The sequence below is a fragment of the Coregonus lavaretus genome (assembly GCF_964263955.1).
Source record: "Coregonus lavaretus genome assembly, chromosome: 21".
Lineage (NCBI taxonomy): Eukaryota > Metazoa > Chordata > Actinopteri > Salmoniformes > Salmonidae > Coregonus > Coregonus lavaretus.
In genome coordinates, this window is record NC_140008.1 from 13,262,085 (window position 1) to 13,280,817 (window position 18,733).

Here is an 18,733-nt window from a genome sequence, read left to right on the forward strand (position 1 = left end):
ATTAAATGGATATAATCTTCTACTAACGCCTACAGGACTTCCTTATGTCATCTTCCCTCATTGATGTTCCCTCACGTCACCCCCCTCCTCCGCACACTCCACTGGCTTCCAGTTGAAGCTCGCATCCGTTACAAGACCATGGTGCTTGCCTATGGAGCAGTGAGGGGAACGGCACCTCCGTACCTTCAGGCTCTGATCAGTCCCTACACCCAGGCGAGGGCATTGCGTTCATCCACCTCTGGCCTGCTGGCTCCCCTTCCTCTGCGGAAGCATAGTTCCCGCTCAGCCAAGTCAAAGCTGTTCGCTGCTCTGGCACCCCAATGGTGGAACAAGCTCCCTCACGACGCCAGGACAGCGGAGTCACTCACCACCTTCCGGAGACATTTGAAACCCCACCTCTTTAAGGAACACCTGGGATAGGATAAAGTAATCCTTCTACCCCTCCCCCCCCCAAAAAAAAAATAATAATTGTAAAGTGGTTATCCCACTGGCTATAGGGTGAATGCACCAATCTGTAGTCGCTCTGGATAAGAGCGTCTGCTAAATGACGTAAATGTGCCCTTGAGCAAGGCACTTAACCCTAATTGCTCCTGTAAGTCGCTCTGGATAAGAGCGTCTGCTAAATGACTAAAATGTAAATGTAATGTTCCCTATACACATGCAATATAAATATAATAAATACACAAAAACAGGTCTTATAAAACAGCATTGGAACTGTGATTTTATAGGTTAAATATACAAGATACAAAGATGTTTATTTTGTACAAATACCCACTCCCTTTGACACCGGATGTGTTGTGGATAGTTTCTCTCTTTTTTCAACGGTACAATCAGCAACGCCTTTGGCTCCTTGGGCTAGTGCATTGGCGCTGCAACCATATACCTCAGTGAGACCAGCGATGGGAAAGAAAACTCGCACAGGAACAGGAGGACGCAGAACAATACTACAGCTTTTCCCACCTCGAAGCGGGACCGTCTGTGGAAGAGAAGACTCTTTAGGTTCAGTATCCGAAGGTAAAAACATGAAGACACCATCATATTTTATGTTTTAGTTTACGGTCGGTGGATGATTCGTTCAAAATCGGGCCCATTTTTCGCTGATCACACATTGGAGAAGCTAGTTAACTGGCCTAGCCGGTGATGTAGCTTAGCTAGCCAGTCGTTCAAAATGTAACGTTATGTTCCAGAAATTAATGTTATTGTTTTACTTGTTCACTATATTTAAATAACTAGTTCAGACGCAATGTAGGCAACGCTGTTTATTGATTTGTGGGTGTTTCGCGGGTTCTAAAGTGTTAACTAGCTAGGTAGCCTAGCCAGCTAACGTGACTGTTAGTAGGCTAACATACTGCGCAAAGAGCGAGTTGTAGTCGCGTGCGGCCTGTTGTCTGATTTCGTGAACAAACGCTGCATAAACCAGCGAACTAGCACGATGACAATTTATACAACTAGCTATGCCTATCAATGGTAGCTAGACTCGCACTACTGAGCCCTCTGCTCAATCCAGACCACATACCTAACGTTAGCTAGTTAAATGATCGTTATTCAGCCACTTTAACAATTGCAATTATGCGTGTTTTGCAGACGAACAGGAGGGTAACTCTGATGAATACAGTTTCCCAAGAGAAGTAACCACAGAAATGAGGATGCCCGTTAAGGCCACAGGTAAGATCAGAAATTATGCACATCCCTTGACTTTTTCCACGTTTTGTTGTTACAGCCTGAATATAAAATTGATTAAATAGAGCTTTTGTCACTGGCCTACACACACAACCCCATAATGTCAAAGTGGAATAGAAAATGAAACGCTGAAATGTTTTGAGTCAATAAGTATTCAACCCCTTTGTTATGGCAAGCCTAAATAAGTTCAGGAGTAAAAATGTGCTTAACAAGTCACGTCATAATTTGCATGAACTCACTGTGTGCAATAAGTGTTTAACATGATTTTTGAATGACTACCTCATCTCTGTACCCCACACATACAATTATCTGTATGGTCCCTCAGTCGAGCAGTGAATTTCAAACACTGATTCAACCACAAAGACCAGGGAGGTTTTCCAATGCCTCGTGAAGATCAACTATTGGTAAATGGGTTAAAATAAAAAAGCTGACTTTTAATATCCCTTTGAGCATGGTGATGTTATTAATTACACGTTGGATGGTGTATCTGTACACCCAGTCACTACAAAGATACAGGCATCCTTCCTAACTCAGTTTGCCGGAGAGGAAGGAAACCGCTCATGGAGCAAATGGTGACTGACTTTAAATCCGTTAGTTTAATGGATGTGATAGAAGTGAGGATGAGTCAACATTGTAGTTACTCCACAATACTAACCTAAAAGTATTATTTTTTAGTCATTTAGCAGACGCTCTTATCCAGAGCGACTATACATTTTTGTATTTCATACTGCCCCCCCCCGTGGGAATCGAACCCACAACCCTGGCGTTGCAAACGCCATGCTCTACCAACTGAGCTACATCCCTGCCGGCCATTCCCTACCCTGGACGACGCTGGGCCAATTGTGCGCCGCCCCATGGGTCTCCCGGTTGCGGCCGGCTACAACAGAGCCTGGATTCGAACCAGGATCTGTAGTGGCACAGCTAGCACTGCAATGCAGTGCCTTAGACCACAATGTGGCAATGAAATTCACTTTATGTCCTGAATACAATGTTTGGGGCAAATCCAACACATCAGAGTACCACTCTTCATATTTTCAAGCATGATGGTGGATGCATCATGTTATGGGTATGCTTGTCATCAGCAAGGACAAGGGCGATTGTTAGGATAAAAATAAACGGAATAGAGAAAAACCTGGTTGTCTGCTTTGCAATTCACCTTTCAGCAGGACAATAACCTGAAACACAAGGAGAAATCTACACTGGAGTTCATTACCAAAATGACATTGAATGTTCCTGAGTGCCCTACTTACATTTTCAAGCAGATTTAAGTTAAAACTGTATGTCAAGACTTAAATGGCTGTCTAGCAAAGATCAACAATCAACTTGACAGAGCTTGAAGAATTTTATAAAGAATAATGGGCATGCTTTGTACAATCCAGGTGTGCAAAGCTCTTAGACTTACCCCCAAAAAACTCACAGCTGTAATCGCCACCAAAGGTGCTTCTACAAAGTAGAAGGTGTGAATACTTATGTAAATTAGATGCATGTATTTCATTTTCAAGAAATGTGCAAAAAAAAATTCACTGTCATTATGGGGTGTGTATTTAATCAATTTTGAATTCAGGCTCTAATACGCTGTGGAATAAGTCAAGGGGTATGAATACTTTCTGAAGGCACTGTATGCCATATTGTGGTGTGTGTGTCTTGGCATATCTCTGCTTGTGTGAATTTGGTTCAAACCCGGGTCTCCTGCCATAAGACTGTCATCCTGCTGAGCTCAAGCCTATGCATTAGCTGGGGGAGTTAACAAAAGACGTCTTCGGTCCTGTTTACTAATCGCGTGCACACAAGCATGGTTGCCTATGTACATTACCTGACCAGCAACTCTTGTTTGTGCGTTTCTCCTCAGAGGGTCTGTCCCTCCTGGGGGCCTATGAGGACAGTGATGAAGAAGAGGATGCTGACTTCCAGCCCCCCACCGTCAGAACCCAACACCAGTCTGCAGACATACTCGCCAATTTCATGGCCGTGAGTATATCAATACTGTATTTCTGTTAGGGCTGTTCCCGACCCCACATTTGTTTTGGGTCGACAGTCATCGGTTCTTGTGACCAATCGCAAATTTTTTCCCTTCAATTTTTCCATATAGACACACCCTATGTGTTTTAATAAAATCAACTATATGCACCGAGCTTGTTTGTTTTAAGCACACTGTTTGAAATAATTAATACACACAAATGACTCGCGGGAGCCAGATCAAGATGACCAGAACCTGTTCATTACCCTCCTCCTGCTGGCCTTTGCAGATTCTGCCATTACGCGCCTGAAGTTGCCGGTAATATGCTACACCAGGGGTCGGCAACCTTTTTCATGTGGAGTGCCAATTTACAATTTCTTACTATTTCTACCGATCTGCGTGCCAGTTATGATTTTATGCAAATGTTTGTGGAACAGTTTCATTTCAATTATAATAACTTATTTTTGTTATATTGCCAACTACGGTGAGGGAAAAAAGTATTTGATCCCCTGCTGATTTTGTACATTTGCCCACTGACAAAGAAATGATCAGTCTATCATTTTAATGGTAGGTTTATTTGAACAGTGAGCGACAGAATAACAACAAAAAAATCCAGAAAAACGCATGGCAAAAATGTTATAAATTGATTTGCATTTTAATGAGGGAAATAATTATTTGACCCCCTCTCAATCAGAAAGATTTCTGGCTCCCAGGTGTCTTTTATACAGGTAACGAGCTGAGATTAGGAGCACACTCTTAAAGGGAGTGCTCCTAATCTCATTTTGTTACCTGTATAAAAGACACCTGTCCACAGAAGCAATCGATCAATCAGATTTCAAACTCTCCACCATGGCCACGACCAAAGAGCTCTCCAAGGATGTCAGGGACAAGATTATAGACCTACACAAGGCTGGAATGGGCTACAAGACCATCGCCAAGCAGCTTGGTGAGAAGGTGACAACAGTTGGTGCGATTATTCGCAAATGGAAGAAACACAAAAGTACTGTCAATCTCCCTCGGCCTGGGGCTCCATGCAAGATCTCATCTCGTGGAGTTGCAATGATCATGAGAATGGTGAGGAATCAGCCCAGAACTACACGGGAGGATCTTGTCAATGATCTCAAGGCAGCTGGGACCATAGTCACCAAGAAAACAATTGGTAACACACTACGCCGTGAAGGACTGAAATCCTGCAGCGCCCGCAAGGTCCCCCTGCTCAAGAAAGCACATATACAGGGCCGTCTGAAGTTTGCCAATGAACATCTGAATGATTCAGAGGAGAACTGGGTGAAAGTGTTGTGGTCAGATGAGACCAAAATCGAGCTCTTTGGCATCAACTCAACTCGCCGTGTTTGGAGGAGGAGGAATGCTGTCTATGACCCCAATAACACCATCCTCACCGTCAAACATGGAGGTGGAAACATTATGCTTTGGGGGTGTTTTTCTGCTAAGGGGACAGGACAACTTCACCGCATCAAAGGGACGATGGACGGGGCCATGTACCGTCAAATCTTGGGTGAGAACCTCATTCCCTCAGCCAGGGCATTGAAAATGGGTCGGGTGGGTATTCCAGCATGACAATGACCCAAAACACATGGCCAAGGCAACAAAGGAGTGGCTCAAGAAGAAGCACATTAAGGTCCTGGAGTGGCCTAGCCAGTCTCCAGACCTTAATCCCATAGAAAATCTGTGGAGGGAGCTGAAGGTTCGAGTTGCCAAACGTCAGCCTCGAAACCTTAATGACTTGGAGAAGATCTGCAAAGAGGAGTGGAACAAAATCCCTCCTGAGATGGTGGCAAAACCCTTGTTGGCAATCAGAGGTTAGACGTTTCTTGTAGTTGGCCACCAGGTTTGCACACAAGTACTAAGTCATGTTTTGCAGAGGAGTCAAATACTTATTTCCCTCACTGTATGTAAAAATAGCCTACATAAAGCTAACACATAAACATTGCAGGTAGAAAATATCCTGATAAAAATATTTTAAAAAATCCTATAAATCAGATATATAAATGCAACATGTAAAGTATTGGTTTCATGAGCTGAAATAAAATATCCCAGAAATGTTCCATACGCACAAAAAGCTTAGTTCTCTAAAATGTGAACTGTAACTCCGTTAAATTGTTGTATGTTGCGTTTTACATTTTTGTTCTGTAATAATTACGTTTCCACTGGATCAGAGCATGACATTTTTCCATTTCACGCAGAAGCTCAGTGGCTATCGAAAGGGAGAGAGCTGGAAAGACTATTGTTCCCAATGGATGTAAAAACACGTAGTTTACTTGCTTTTTGAGGTGAAGAGGGATTACTTTGAGAAGCTCCATGGGTCATTAGTAGTGGTGAGTTAAGACGGTCAGAAATACTATCAGACATCCCCAAATGAGCACATTTCATACATTTGCGTGCGGGCCATGTAGCCTAGGCCTACTATTACTTACTCAACATTGACAGGAGCGCTCCAAACAATACAATAACCACATTGACAACTCGTGAATTAAATCAATCGAAACTTGTTTCTCACAGGTGTAGCATAGGTTGTGAGCTCTGCAAACAATTTGTCCACTCCGACAATGAGAACGGTAATGGACGATAATATATTGAATGCATTAACAGAAATAGCTGTAAACAGATTAGAAATGATGGGAATTAACTGTAAATGTACTACTGGTGATCTACGTAACGGTGAATGATACACTAAACAAAGGGCAAACGATTCACACAATTAAGTTATGAAACAATTAATGCTTATGAGTTGGCGAGAAAGTGCCTTCTGTAGAGAGACGCGCCTTGTGCAAGCCATGCTTCCCTTCACTCAACATTTAAAAATTATACCTAAGACGCGTTATTTTCACACATACTGTAGGCCTAAGGAATATTATCTCACTGTGTCTGGTCCAAAGCAGTAGCCATTTATGGAAAACCAATGCAATTTCACTTTTTGTCTATTTTTATGAAATTACTTGGTATGCCAAGGCAAATACCTTCGCGGCACGCGTGCCTTACGTCACCGATGCCTGTCTAGAGTGATGGACTGTGCCATCCCCGCAGCCTCCGCAATGGATTAGTCCACTGTCAGGTGCGAATCAGACGGGTGTCTCGTCTGCCATTAAAATGTTTATATAATTGCGACTGCTCGACTAAAATCTGTCGCTCAACAGCCTATCGACCAGTCTACTAAATGGGGTCAGCCCGAATTTGTTTTTCACTCTTTTCGTAGTTGTCTTAGAATGCTATACACGTGATTGCCACGTGTTGGCCTTTATTTCCCTGCTTTAAAAAAGTATTTAGACAAGTGGTGTCCTTCAACAAACTTTAACTGTCTCACCCCCAAATAGGAAATTGACGCCATCACTACACAGCCGGGCTCAGAGGAGCCCACAGGGGATCGGTCGGCCCCAGCCCCCACCCCACCACGTCCAGAACCCAAAGCCCAGCAACATGCCTCTGAGATGGGGACAGAGCTGGAGAGTACTGGGGTGGACTTCCAGTATGATACCCATACTTCACTCGCTGGAGGTGACCGGTTTTATTGTATTTCATACATTTGTGCAGAACTTACCTAAAAAGTAGCAGTTGGCCATTGTTTTATGACGTGTGAAGTGTGCGGTTCTGCTGATCTAGAGTTCCTTATTTGTTTCCTGTCCACCAGTGGGAGGATTGGAGATGGGGGACTGGCAGGAGGTGTGGGATGACAACACAGGTTGTTACTACTACTGGAACACTCAGACCAACGAAGTGGCCTGGCAGCTGCCTTACTACCTGGCCCACCAGGTGCAGGGCCTGCAGCAGTACGCAGACAGGTGAGGTGTTAATTACTACCTGGCCCACCAGGTGCAGGGCCTGCAGCAGTACGCAGACAGGTGAGGTGTTAATTACTACCTGGCCCACCAGGTGCAGGGCCTGCAGCAGTACGCAGACAGGTGAGGTGTTTAATTACTACCTGGCCCACCAGGTGCAGGGCCTGCAGCAGTACGCAGACAGGTGAGGTGTTAATTACTACCTGGCCCACCAGGTGCAGGGCCTGCAGCAGTACGCAGACAGGTGAGGTGTTAATGGACGGTACAACATAATACACAAATGTTAGTCATACACAAGTGGTTTCCTACGCCACAGCATGACTCTGGAATGTGTTTCTACTTAGTTTTAGATTGGACCTGTTTTCTATTTCATCCCCAGTAGCTCGACAGTCAACGGCAACGGCGCTACTCAGAGTGCAGGTTGCTATGCTGAACAACACTCCACTGCTGTTAGTGCCCTGACATCGAAGACAAAAAAGGTGAGTTATTAGAGTACTTTTGTGTTCAGTGATTCAGTGTGAATCCCAAAAAAAGTACTCTCCTGCACATTTGTTGGCAAAAGTGTGGCTATGCCTAACGCTGTGTGTCTCTTTGTCAGGAGGTGATGGAGAGTGTGGTGGCCCTTACCAGTGAGGAAGAGGAGCGTCGTGGTGTGGCCGCCTCTCTCCTCGGTCCCCTCATCCCTGCGGCGGTGAAAGAAGCGGAGGAGAGGTGGAGGAAAAGGCTGGTGGGAGGGCTGGAGGAGAGGGAGAACAGCTTGGAGGATAGCCTCCCAGGGTCCCCTGCTCCCCCCCTGAATGAGCCAGATACCCCTGCACACCCCCTGAGGGACCAACGCAGCAGGAACCAGTCTGAGGAGGACTCTGATGCAGAGGAGATGGAAGAGGACACCATGGAGCTGGAGCTGGCTCTGGACAGGAAAAAGGTCATCTTATGTTTTATTCATCCTTTATTTAACCAGGGATGTTGCATGTACATCTTTCAAGTTAGTTTATATATTGTGACTCTTTTGAAAAGGTCACAGACAAATGTTGACAATTCAACACGTGCAGAATTAGTGTGTCCGGTCGGGAGTTATCCTTTACCATGAATCCAACATGAGCATTTGTCCTCTTTGTCCCTCTGCCCCCTAGGCCGAGCTGCGGGCGTTGGAAGAGGGCGATTGCAGTGCGGGGGGCTCCAGCCCCTGTTCTGAGGCCAGTCAGGAGGCCACCGGGCCTCGTAGTCTGCTTCTGAAAAACGCCAAGTGGAAGACTGCCTTCCTCAGAGCAGCCAGCCCAGACTCAAACAGCAGGGGCTCAGATACACGGGAAGACCCAGACACAGGTGAGTGTCTGGAGAACCGTTAGTGTGCGAGCGATCCAGTCCAGATACACAAACTCTGAGCAGATTACATTATTATATTGTTCGGATGTGGTTCATCCTGGGATGTTAACACTTCTCTAGGACCAGGGCTGGACTTTTTTTAGCCACTTGTCCTTTGGACAAGGTAGGACTTCTTAAACATTTTATTTTCACTTGTTCAAAAGCTCAAATCACTTGGTCGGTAACACCATTGGCCAAAAAGGTAAATTAAAATGGGTGTATGAGTCAAGGAACCACTTCACAAAATAACATTATTACTGGTATTGACAATGGAAGGCTGCTGGCCTCTGATCCCATGTATTATATCTCCTGCATTTGTGGCCTTGAGCAAGGCACTTAACCCCCCCACAAAGTAATATACTGCACTGATGGGCTACTGTATAAAACACGTGGTCCGTTAACCCTCCATCTGGTGAGCTACTGGGTGTGCAGGCTTTTTATCCAACCCTGCTCAAACACACCAGAGGCAGCTTATCAAGGTCCTGTTGAGCAGCTGTTTCTTTTATTATTGTTTTTTACAATGTGGTATGTTCGAGCAAGGCTTGCGCAAAAGCCTGCACACCCAGTAGCTCGTCTGGCCTCTCCAGGAAGAGGGTTGGCCACCCTGGCACTATACAATTACAACAAACTACTTACAGTATGTCTTTATACAATTATTCCCTCATTCAATGAACCAGGAATCAAATGGCTAAGATGGGCGAGGTAGCTAACTAAGATGTTTATCTATTTTGTAAGGTTAAATAATTCAGTGTTCAGGGAAGATCTTGACAGCATAGGTGTTACTTTGTCAGAATTACATGGCCAATATTGAATTGTGGAGAATCCTAGCCAATTTCGAGCACTTGAGACTGTTTTACAACCGGAGTATGCAGTATTGGTTTCATTGCTGACCCAAAATTAGCTATAACTGGGCAAATAACTCACTAGCAATTATCAACAAATGTACAAACGTGGCTAGGCTCGCTTTGATCTCAAAAGAAAGACTGCTCATGTCTGTCAATGCGGGACTACAATTATTATACTCCGACACACACTGCAGAGATTGGGAGGACAGTGAGCAAAACATCGCATCCGGAGAACACTTTGATCTAAATCCGATCCAATTATGATCGGAGTAGCCTAAGTATTTGATATTGTGTTTTTTGTGTGATCTTTTTTACTTGTCCATTCATACAGTTTAAATCTATAATCTGCTTATTCGTAAAAAAACGAATATATATATATATATATATATATATATATATATATATATATATATATATATATATATATACATAAAAAAAATTACTTGCCCCTTTGCAAGCGAACACAGTTAATGTCAAGCCCTGAGGATTTAAGATCTGATATGCTGCCCAGACAAACTCTGTCATACACATGTAGGGTTAGCCTTAATACTAGTCCTCTTATGCATGTTTTGCAGCACATTCCAAAGTCCCAGAGAAGGCTGGGGAAGAGGAGGACAAGGAAACTGGGGACAAAACAGTTACTAAAGTGCCACCAAAGGAGGAAGTGGAAACTCCAGAGCTCAAGGTACTGAACCTTTATCAACTCTCACACCAATTTAACTCTTCGTAGTAGGGCCTCCGCATGAGAACCATGGGCCTACTCATGAGTGATTTTAAAATAACTGGTGGCTAACTAATTAATAAAATGTTTTGAATGATCAGTTTCAGATCGGAGAACTTGCCAACACCTTAACCAGCAAGATGGAGTTTTTGGGGATCAACAAGATAACCATCTCCAACTTCCAGCTTCTTCTGTTACAGACTGAGGTAGGAGGACCATGATCTGTCATAGTTTATCTACAGTGACAGCCTATATCTATAGGTCCAGATTATATTCTCTTTGCTTTTAAACCACACTAGTTGGCTAGCTGCATCTCTCAATGATGAGAACTTTCACAGACCTGTACTGAATAACTGTGATTGCAAGTTATCGTTCTGATGGGAGATGTTTATTTTTAAAAATTAATTTGATAACATCCTCTCCTCATTTTAGAAAAAAAAGGTACATGCCTAATGGTCATTGTCCCCCCTCCCTTTATTCCCCTTCCTTTCTCTCAGACGCGGATCGCTGACTGGCGGGAGGGGGCTCTGAACGGGATCTATCTCCGCCGCAGGCTGCAGGAAGCCGCCGAGCACATAAAACATTACGAACTTAACGCCGCCCCTAAAGGCTGGTCGTGCCACTGGGACAGGTACGCGCTCCTTACCTTTAACATCTCTAATCACCCCCCAAGCCCTGTGACAACGACCCCCTCAGAGCTGGGGTCGCCACCTTTTTAACCTGATATGGGGGAGATCCTAACTAATCTGTGGATTAAATGAAATGGAGACAGACCCTCAAGGTTTCTGTGATGCAATGCTGGCACTCTGCGCTGCCAGTGGTGATGAGGGAGCAGCTTGATCCCCTAACACTACCACCAGAGAAAGGACCCCCTGTCCTGTCCAACCATAGCCCAGACTCTGGCGCTTGTCTTTGGGGTGGGGGGGTGGGGGCTCTGTAGGCTGTTTTGGGTGTCCAGACAGTGGAACAGAGGTACAGTAGCTAGGAAGGTGGTTGTGTGCGAGAGCTTTGCACTTTACAGGACTACAGCCCCAGAATGCATTGCTGGGCGACATGATTGACAGAGTGACGCCCCGGAAACGAGGAGTGTCACAAACCGCGTCAGTTAAAGCGAAGACGGAGCGTTGACAAGGACCCAGCAGGTCAGACCAACTCTATTTCATGTTTCCTGTTTTTTCCTTGATTGACTGAAAATTGATAGATATTGCTGATGTAAAAAAATATTGTATAAAGTGTAATGTTTTTTGCCTTTGGTTGTTGAGTTGAAAATCAAGATGCCTATCTCTCTGGCATCTATGTTTGGGGGACAAAAAGTTCTGTGTATGTTGTCATAACAACCATTATGTGAACATCTGAACCCTGCTTTGATTGACTTTGCAGGACCCAAGCTGTTTGTTTTGTTTTATTAATTTGGTTTTGAGAGCGTTAAGGTGGGTTCCCCATCAATGTCACCCATCCCGATCTAATCTGGCCTTTTCTCCTGGATGGCTAATCTGGCTGTCCAGCCCAACATTCCCCCTCTATGTGGCAGTCCCATATCTCCCCTCCCCCCCCCCCCCACTGCCCAAGGTATACTGCGACTCAGCCAGTTATGAGGCCAGCTGTTGAGACTGTCTTGTATCTCTGTTCTCCCTCCTTCTAGAGAGCAGAGGAGGTATTTCTATACCTACGACCGCACCAGTGCCTCCCAGTGGGACTTCCCAGCAGAGGAAGAGCGGGAAGAAGGAGCGAAGGCGTCCATACAGGAGGAACCCAAACCCCCGCCCGTACCCACTGGTGGGCTCGCAGTCGCAGGTCAGTCCCCAAGACCCTTTACTGTCCTCTTACAGCCTCCATATCTACAGGTCCAGATGAATCTCTTGGCCTTGAACCACACTAGTTGGCTAGTTGCATGACTCTCAAGGAACTTTCACAGACCTGTACTGAATGACTGAAAATCTGAAGGGAGATGGACAGCTTAGCGCATTTGGCTTTCAACGAGTAGGTCTTGAGCTATGGAACCCGCCACTGTCATATGTTACTAACTAGTCAGTATTTGGTTAACCTTAGTCCTCTGACAAAGAAAGGGTACACAACTAATCCCAGCTTTTATACATTTTCTATCATATTGCAGGAGCTTCAATCTTCACACCCATCGTCCCCCCTCAGCCTGGCCTTCCCTCCTATTGGTCTGTGCCTCAGCCCCCACTTCCCCCTGACCAGCCCCCTCCCCCTGCTGACTCCCCCCCGCCTCCCCCTCCACCCCCAGAGTCACCGCCCCCTCTCCCCCCTCCTCCCCTGGATGATGATGGAGAGATAGAGGAGGTAGAGATGGAGGATGATGATGATGACAGTGAGCCTCCAGCACCTGGAACAGAGCCTCCACTCCCTCCGGGCTTTGTCGGCATGAAGGTATGTGACCAGCCTTGTCCAGCAGTTGTCAAGTGCTAGTCAGTGGGCTTGCTGGTTTCTGTTAACATGACTCTAAATGATACATTTTACAGACCTGTACTGAATGAATGTGATTGCAACCCAAAAAAAAATCTGATAGGAGATGTGCTTAACAAGCATTTTGTTGGACATTAGCATAAGATGGGCTTTTACTGTAAGCTTATCTTTTTCAGTATTTTCTCTCCTCTCAGGTTGTGGAGTCTTCAGCCTCCCTGGGTAAGAGTCAGAAACGCAAGGCTTCAGGAGCAGGTCAGCTGACCAAGGCTGCAACCATCGGCAGCAGCGCCATCCTCTACACACAGACCACAGCAGGTAAAAAGCCATGACGCCGTCATCCAATCAGCCTGCTGGTTTTCATATTAACATTACTTTTGAAGTAGCAGGACTCTCTATGATGAGAACTTTCACAGACCTGTACTGAATTACTGTGATTTAAGTATTTTTCTGTTGGGAGATGGGACCGTAGTGTCTCACGGTATAGGTGTTTTAGTGAGATCATAGTTGACTTTTGTGTTCCGTCCTGTGTCCTCAGCACCTGTGATGTCAGGAGCTGCCTACTGGGGTGTGTCTGCGGTAGCTACATCTCCACTGCCTTCTGAACCAGTGGCCCCACCTCTCCCACCTCCCCCAACCCACCCCCCGCTACCCCCCACTCAGGCCCCCTCTGCCCTGGACCCCACAGGGCTTAAAACACTGCCCACGGACAAGACCAAGAAACTGAAGAAGGATAAGGTGGGTGTCTTTGATTTTAATATCCAATTAGGGATGTGACAAATGTTTGACGCTTAAATGTTTAAAAAAAGAATCGTAATGATGTGAATTCACAATCCAGATATGGTTCTGCATATGACCGCTAGGGGACAATGCAGTTCAATCTACCGCAGTCCTGGCTACCTACTTACCGTTCGTCACTAGTAACCACAGCCACAAAGTCATAAAGCCCACCTATTTCTACAATTTCTTGTTTTTGTAAATTGTTACGATCTAGGTAATTTTGACTATGGCTGTGGAAACCCTACCAGATGGCGCTCACCTTACTTACTTACAATTTTATCAATTTTAGAATAAGGCTGTAATGTAACAAAATGTGAAAGTCAAGGGGTCTGAATACTTTCAGAATGCACTGTACAAGGGGAAACCCAGCCGCAAGATGCCCAGTGATGCGAGCCTACGGGCTAAATGCCTTTTTATGCTCGCTTCGATGCAAGTAACACTGAAGCATGCATGAGAGCACCAGCTGTTCCGAACGACTGTGATCACGCTCTCCATAGCCAATGTGAGCAAGACCTTTAAATAGGTCAACATTCACAAGGCCACGGGGTCAGACGGATTACCAGAACATGTACTCAGAGCATGCGCAGACCAACTGGCAAGTGTTTTCACTGACATTTTCAACCTCTCCCTGACAGTCTGTAATACCTACATGTTTCAAGCAGACCACCATAGTCCCTGTGCCCAAGAAAGCGAAGGTAACCTGCCTAAATGACTACCGCCCCATAGCACTCACGTTGGTAGCCATGAAGTGCTTTGAAAGGCTGGTCATGGCTCACATCAACACCATCATCCCAGTAAACTCTAGACCCACTCCAATTCGCATACCGCCCCAACAGATCCACAGATGACTCAATCGCACTCCACACTGTCCTTTCCCACCTGGATAAAAGGAACACTTATGTGAGAATGCCATTCATTGACTACAGCTCAGCTTTCATCACCATAGTGCCCACAAAGCTCATCACTAAGCTAAGGACCCTGGGACTAAACACCTCCTTCTGCAACTGGATCCTGGACTTCCTGACGGGCCGCTCCCAGTTGGTAAGGGTAGGCAACAACACATCTGCCACACTGATCCTCAACAGGATTGCGTGCTTAGTCCCCTCCTGTGTTCCCTGTCCAAGTTCCTTGGTGTCCACCAACAAATTACCATGGTCCAATCACACCAAGAAAGTTGTGAAGAGGACACAACAACGCCTTTTCCCCCTCAGGAGACTGAAAAGATTTGGCATGGGTCCCCAGATCCTCAAAGTTGCGTTGAGAGTGCCCTGACCGGTTGCATCACCACCTGGTATGGCAACTGCTCGGCATCCAACCGTAAGGCGCTACAGAGGGTAGTGCGTACGGCCCAGTACATCACTGGGGCCAAGCTACCTGCCATCCAGGACCTATATACTAGGCGGTGTCAGAGGAAGGCCCAAAAAATTGTCCGACTCCAGTCACCCAAGTCATAGACTGTTCTTTCTGCTACCGCACGGCAAGCGGTACCGGAGTGCCAAGTCCTTAACAGCTTCTACCCCCAAGCCATAAGACTGCTGAACAATTAATCAAATGGCCACCCGGACTATTGCATTGACTGCTGCGACTCGCTGTTTATTATCTATGTATAGTCACTTTACCCCTACCTACTTGTACAAATTACCTCGACTAACCTGTACCCCCGCACATTGACTCGGTACTGATGTAAATGTATAAAGCCTCATTGTTATTTAGTGTAACTTTTTTTTTTTCTCTTTAAAACAAATGTTTTACTTTTGTTTACTTAGTAAATATTTTCTTGCCTCCATTGTTGGTTAAGGGCTTGTAAGTAAGCATTTCACGGTAAGGTCTACACCGGTTGTGTTCGGCGCATGTGACAAATAAAATTTGATCTGTTCTATGCATTGATGAGGAGAAAGGATTGTGAAAGATCAGTAGACTAATTCAATGTAATAAATCTTTCAATTGAAAGCGTCTCCTAGTTGAATCAAACCACAGTGACGCTGTTAAATGACAATCGCCCACTCTCTCCTTTATTCCCCTCATCCCTGGTTGCTGTGTCCAGTCAAAGAAGAGCAAGACGAAGATGCCGTCCCTGGTGAAGAAGTGGCAGAGCATCCAGAAGGAACTGGATGAAGAGGAGCAGTCTAGTTCTAGTGACGAGGACCGAGACCAGCTCAACAAGAGGAGCATCGAGGAGTGGAAACAGCAGCAGTTACTCACGTAAGACCCCCCCCGATTTATAAATTGCACATTTCTTGGACCGTGTCAACAATCACGCTGTAGGCGTGCTGATCTGGGATCAGGTCACTTTCCATGTATCTTATTCATAATGATCTAAAAGGCTAAACTGATCCTACATCGGCACTCCTGCTGTGAGACGCTTGATGCATACAGCCTCTGATAGATAGAGAGATATATATATATATATATATATATATATATATATATATATATATATATAAATTAGTCTGTTTGATCTCGTCCAGCAGTGGTTACAGTTCCTTAGTGTACCTGCTGGTTTTTGTTGACTGGACTCTTTTAAAGTATGATGAGAACTTTCACAGACCTTTGCTGAACTACTGTGATGGCACACAATTTTCTGATGGGAGACGTGCTTCAGGTTTTTATATTTTAGCTTCTAATACACACATTTTTGGTGAAAGGCAGTAAGAAACAGATTTATCTGTTGGATTGCAGGGGAAAAGCTGGAAAGAACGCCAACTTTGAGGCTTTACCTGATGACTGGCGAGAGAGGCTGTTGAAGAAGAGGAAGATGATGAAGAACACGTAACACACTCCCCTCCCCGCCTACACACACCCCTCCTAAACCTGACTCCAAACGTTGGATAAGAATCAGAGGACTGACTGTATGTGCACTTTTGACTCTTTCACTGTCATTTTGAAACAGGTTTTGAAAAGCCCTTCATATCTTGGTCTGTGAATACATTGGATGGATTTTTTATTTTATTTTTTATTCTCGGCTGTAAAACCCACTAGTGTTTTTACATGTTAACCTACCAAACTTCTCTCTCTCTCCCTGTTTAAAGCATAAATGCTGTTTTCTGTGAAACGTTTGGCACAAAGAATTCTGGAGTTTATAAATATTTGTTTATAATGGAGATCAACTCTTGGTATGTTTTGACCTCCCCATGTTCCTCTTGGCCATTTAATAAACTATGATTAATAACATCTTCCTAATAACTGCAGTTTCTCTGAAGTATCAACTGTTCCATTTATTAGAGGGTGGATGGAAATGCAAGGTGCTGTCTTTTCTAATGCTTCAACTATAGTAATTCACAGTACTTTTAGGTATATCCAGAACATACACTTTCATCAGGGTTTCTTGTTACCTGACTTTGGATGGGAGTTTTAAGTGATGTATAAAAGTGCATTATCACATGACCTAATAGTGGAACCTCTTCATTGCAACACTACTTTCTGCAGATTTGTCAATTTAAACCAGTAGGTAAAATGAGTATTCAACCCAGTACCCATCCCGCTATATGTCTCTCTTCTCCTTGTCCAGAGTTAGCTAATTCATGATGACACTCCAATAACACAATGTGCCATTTATTATATCCTGATAATTGCAAAAATATATTTCCCTGTGCTGAAAACCATCAAGACTAGTTTGGTGGGAAGGGGAGTGTCTTTTTTTTGGTGGGGTGCAGTTTTTCAGCTGTGTACATTGCATAGGCCTATGTCTTAATGAACATCAAGAGTGTTTTACTATGATGGGGGGTGGCAATCATTTTGTATTCAAGTTCAATTTGGGGGGGGGGGGGACTTTTAATTGTCAGTTCATTATTAATTTGGCAGTGCCATCATGGGTATCTTCATTGACTGTTTTCACCTTTTTGGGACTGAATTATGAGTATCCACGGTCAGTTGAGGGTGATGGATCATGGCTAGAAGGGATGCCGCTAATGTCAGTGTTGTCAAATGTTGCATGTTTGAGTCTCGTCTGAGAATTTTTGCTAACCCTTAACCTACTTCTCCTAACCAGCGTAAGTTCTAACCGGTTTTCCTAACCTCTTCTGACATTTGTCTTGTTGGACATTGCAGCCGACGGTGCAAGCGACTGCCTGCTGACTGATCTACAAATCACCTTGCATCATAACGACACTGAACCAAAATATAAACGCAACATGTAGTGTTGGTCCCATGTTTCATGAGCTGAAATACTGTCCCATATGCACAAAAAGCTTATTTCTCTAATTTTAGGTAAAAAATTGTTTTATATCCCTGTTAGAGAGCATTTCTCCTTTGCCAAGATAATCCATCTACTTGACAGGTGTAGCATATCAAGAAGCTGGTTAAACGGCATGATCATTACACCGGTGCCCCTTGTGCTGGGGACAATAAAAGGCCACTCAAATTTGCAGTTTTGTCTCACAACACAATGCCACAGATGTCGCAAGTTTTGTGTGAGCGTGCAATTGGCATGCTGACTGCAGGAATGTCCACTAAAGCTGTTGCCAGAGAATTGAATGTTAATTTTTCTACAATAAGCTGCCTCCAATGTCGTTTTAGAGAATTTGGCAGTATGTCCAACCGGCCTCACAACCGCAGACTACGTGTATGGCATTGTGGGTGAGCGGTGTGCTGATGTCAACATTGTGAACAAAGTGCCCATGGTGGGGTTATGGTATGGGCAGGCATAAGCTATGGACAACGAACACAATTGTATTTTATTGATGGCAATTTGAATGCACAGCGATACCGTGACAAGTTCCTGAGGCCCATTGCCATGCCATTCATCCGCCACCATCACCATGTTTCGGCGTCGATGTGGTTGTGCACAAGATTGCAGTGGAGGAGTTGCCTATTTAGGGTTGTATTGCACAAAGTGAGTTCATTTATGGCCACAAGAAGCAAGAAACCCTCCAGCACCAGCGTCGGAGGGAAAGTGATCCCAAGCCCTACTAATTGCCTACAGGAGGGGGTAGTGGGCAAACTGGCCCGGAATATGCTATTTCAGGGCCTTGAGGTCCCCATGAACGACCTTTAAGCTACATTATGAACTGGTGGCAAAGCTTTGTCCTCTGATGGTAAGCACAATCATGGGTACTCTTCCCCTCGCTACAACCGTAAGCAATCAATCACCTATTCAAGAAGCAGTGATGTCTTCCTAGAAATTCCATGTTGAACAGCTGTGTGAGAACCCTGTACCCAATGTCTCTGA

The 18,733-nt window shown here is 44.8% G+C and overlaps 1 protein-coding gene across 2 annotated transcripts; it reads left to right on the forward strand.

The window, feature by feature from the left end:
* The first annotated feature begins 855 nt into the window (after positions 1–855).
* Positions 856–16,949, forward strand: fnbp4 (formin binding protein 4). 2 transcript variants are annotated; one of them, XM_084186319.1, is made up of 17 exons: positions 856–1,014; positions 1,585–1,665; positions 3,530–3,648; positions 6,970–7,150; positions 7,284–7,434; positions 7,811–7,910; positions 8,030–8,356; positions 8,565–8,757; positions 10,217–10,326; positions 10,464–10,568; positions 10,860–10,993; positions 12,005–12,156; positions 12,476–12,753; positions 12,984–13,104; positions 13,325–13,524; positions 15,611–15,768; positions 16,246–16,949. In XM_084186319.1, exons 1-17 carry the CDS (start codon positions 900–902, stop codon positions 16,337–16,339), a joined length of 2,619 nt encoding a protein of 872 aa, XP_084042445.1. In that variant the 5' UTR covers positions 856–899; the 3' UTR covers positions 16,340–16,949. The 2 variants fall into 2 exon arrangements, with proteins under 2 accessions (XP_084042445.1, XP_084042446.1); XM_084186320.1 differs by having other exon boundaries at positions 7,814–7,910.
* The last annotated feature ends 1,784 nt before the right edge of the window (positions 16,950–18,733 follow it).

What these genes read in the sequence shown, in the direction of transcription:
- fnbp4 (XM_084186319.1), top strand. Translation starts at nt 900, where the DNA reads ATGGGAAAGAAAACTCGCACAGGAACAGGAGGACGCAGAACAATACTA. An exon ending in ACGGGAAGACCCAGACACAG is followed by an intron (nt 8,758 to 10,216) that starts GTGAGTGTCTGG and finishes CATGTTTTGCAG; the next exon opens with CACATTCCAAAGTCCCAGAG. An exon ending in TGGTCGTGCCACTGGGACAG is followed by an intron (nt 10,994 to 12,004) that starts GTACGCGCTCCT and finishes CCCTCCTTCTAG; the next exon opens with AGAGCAGAGGAGGTATTTCT.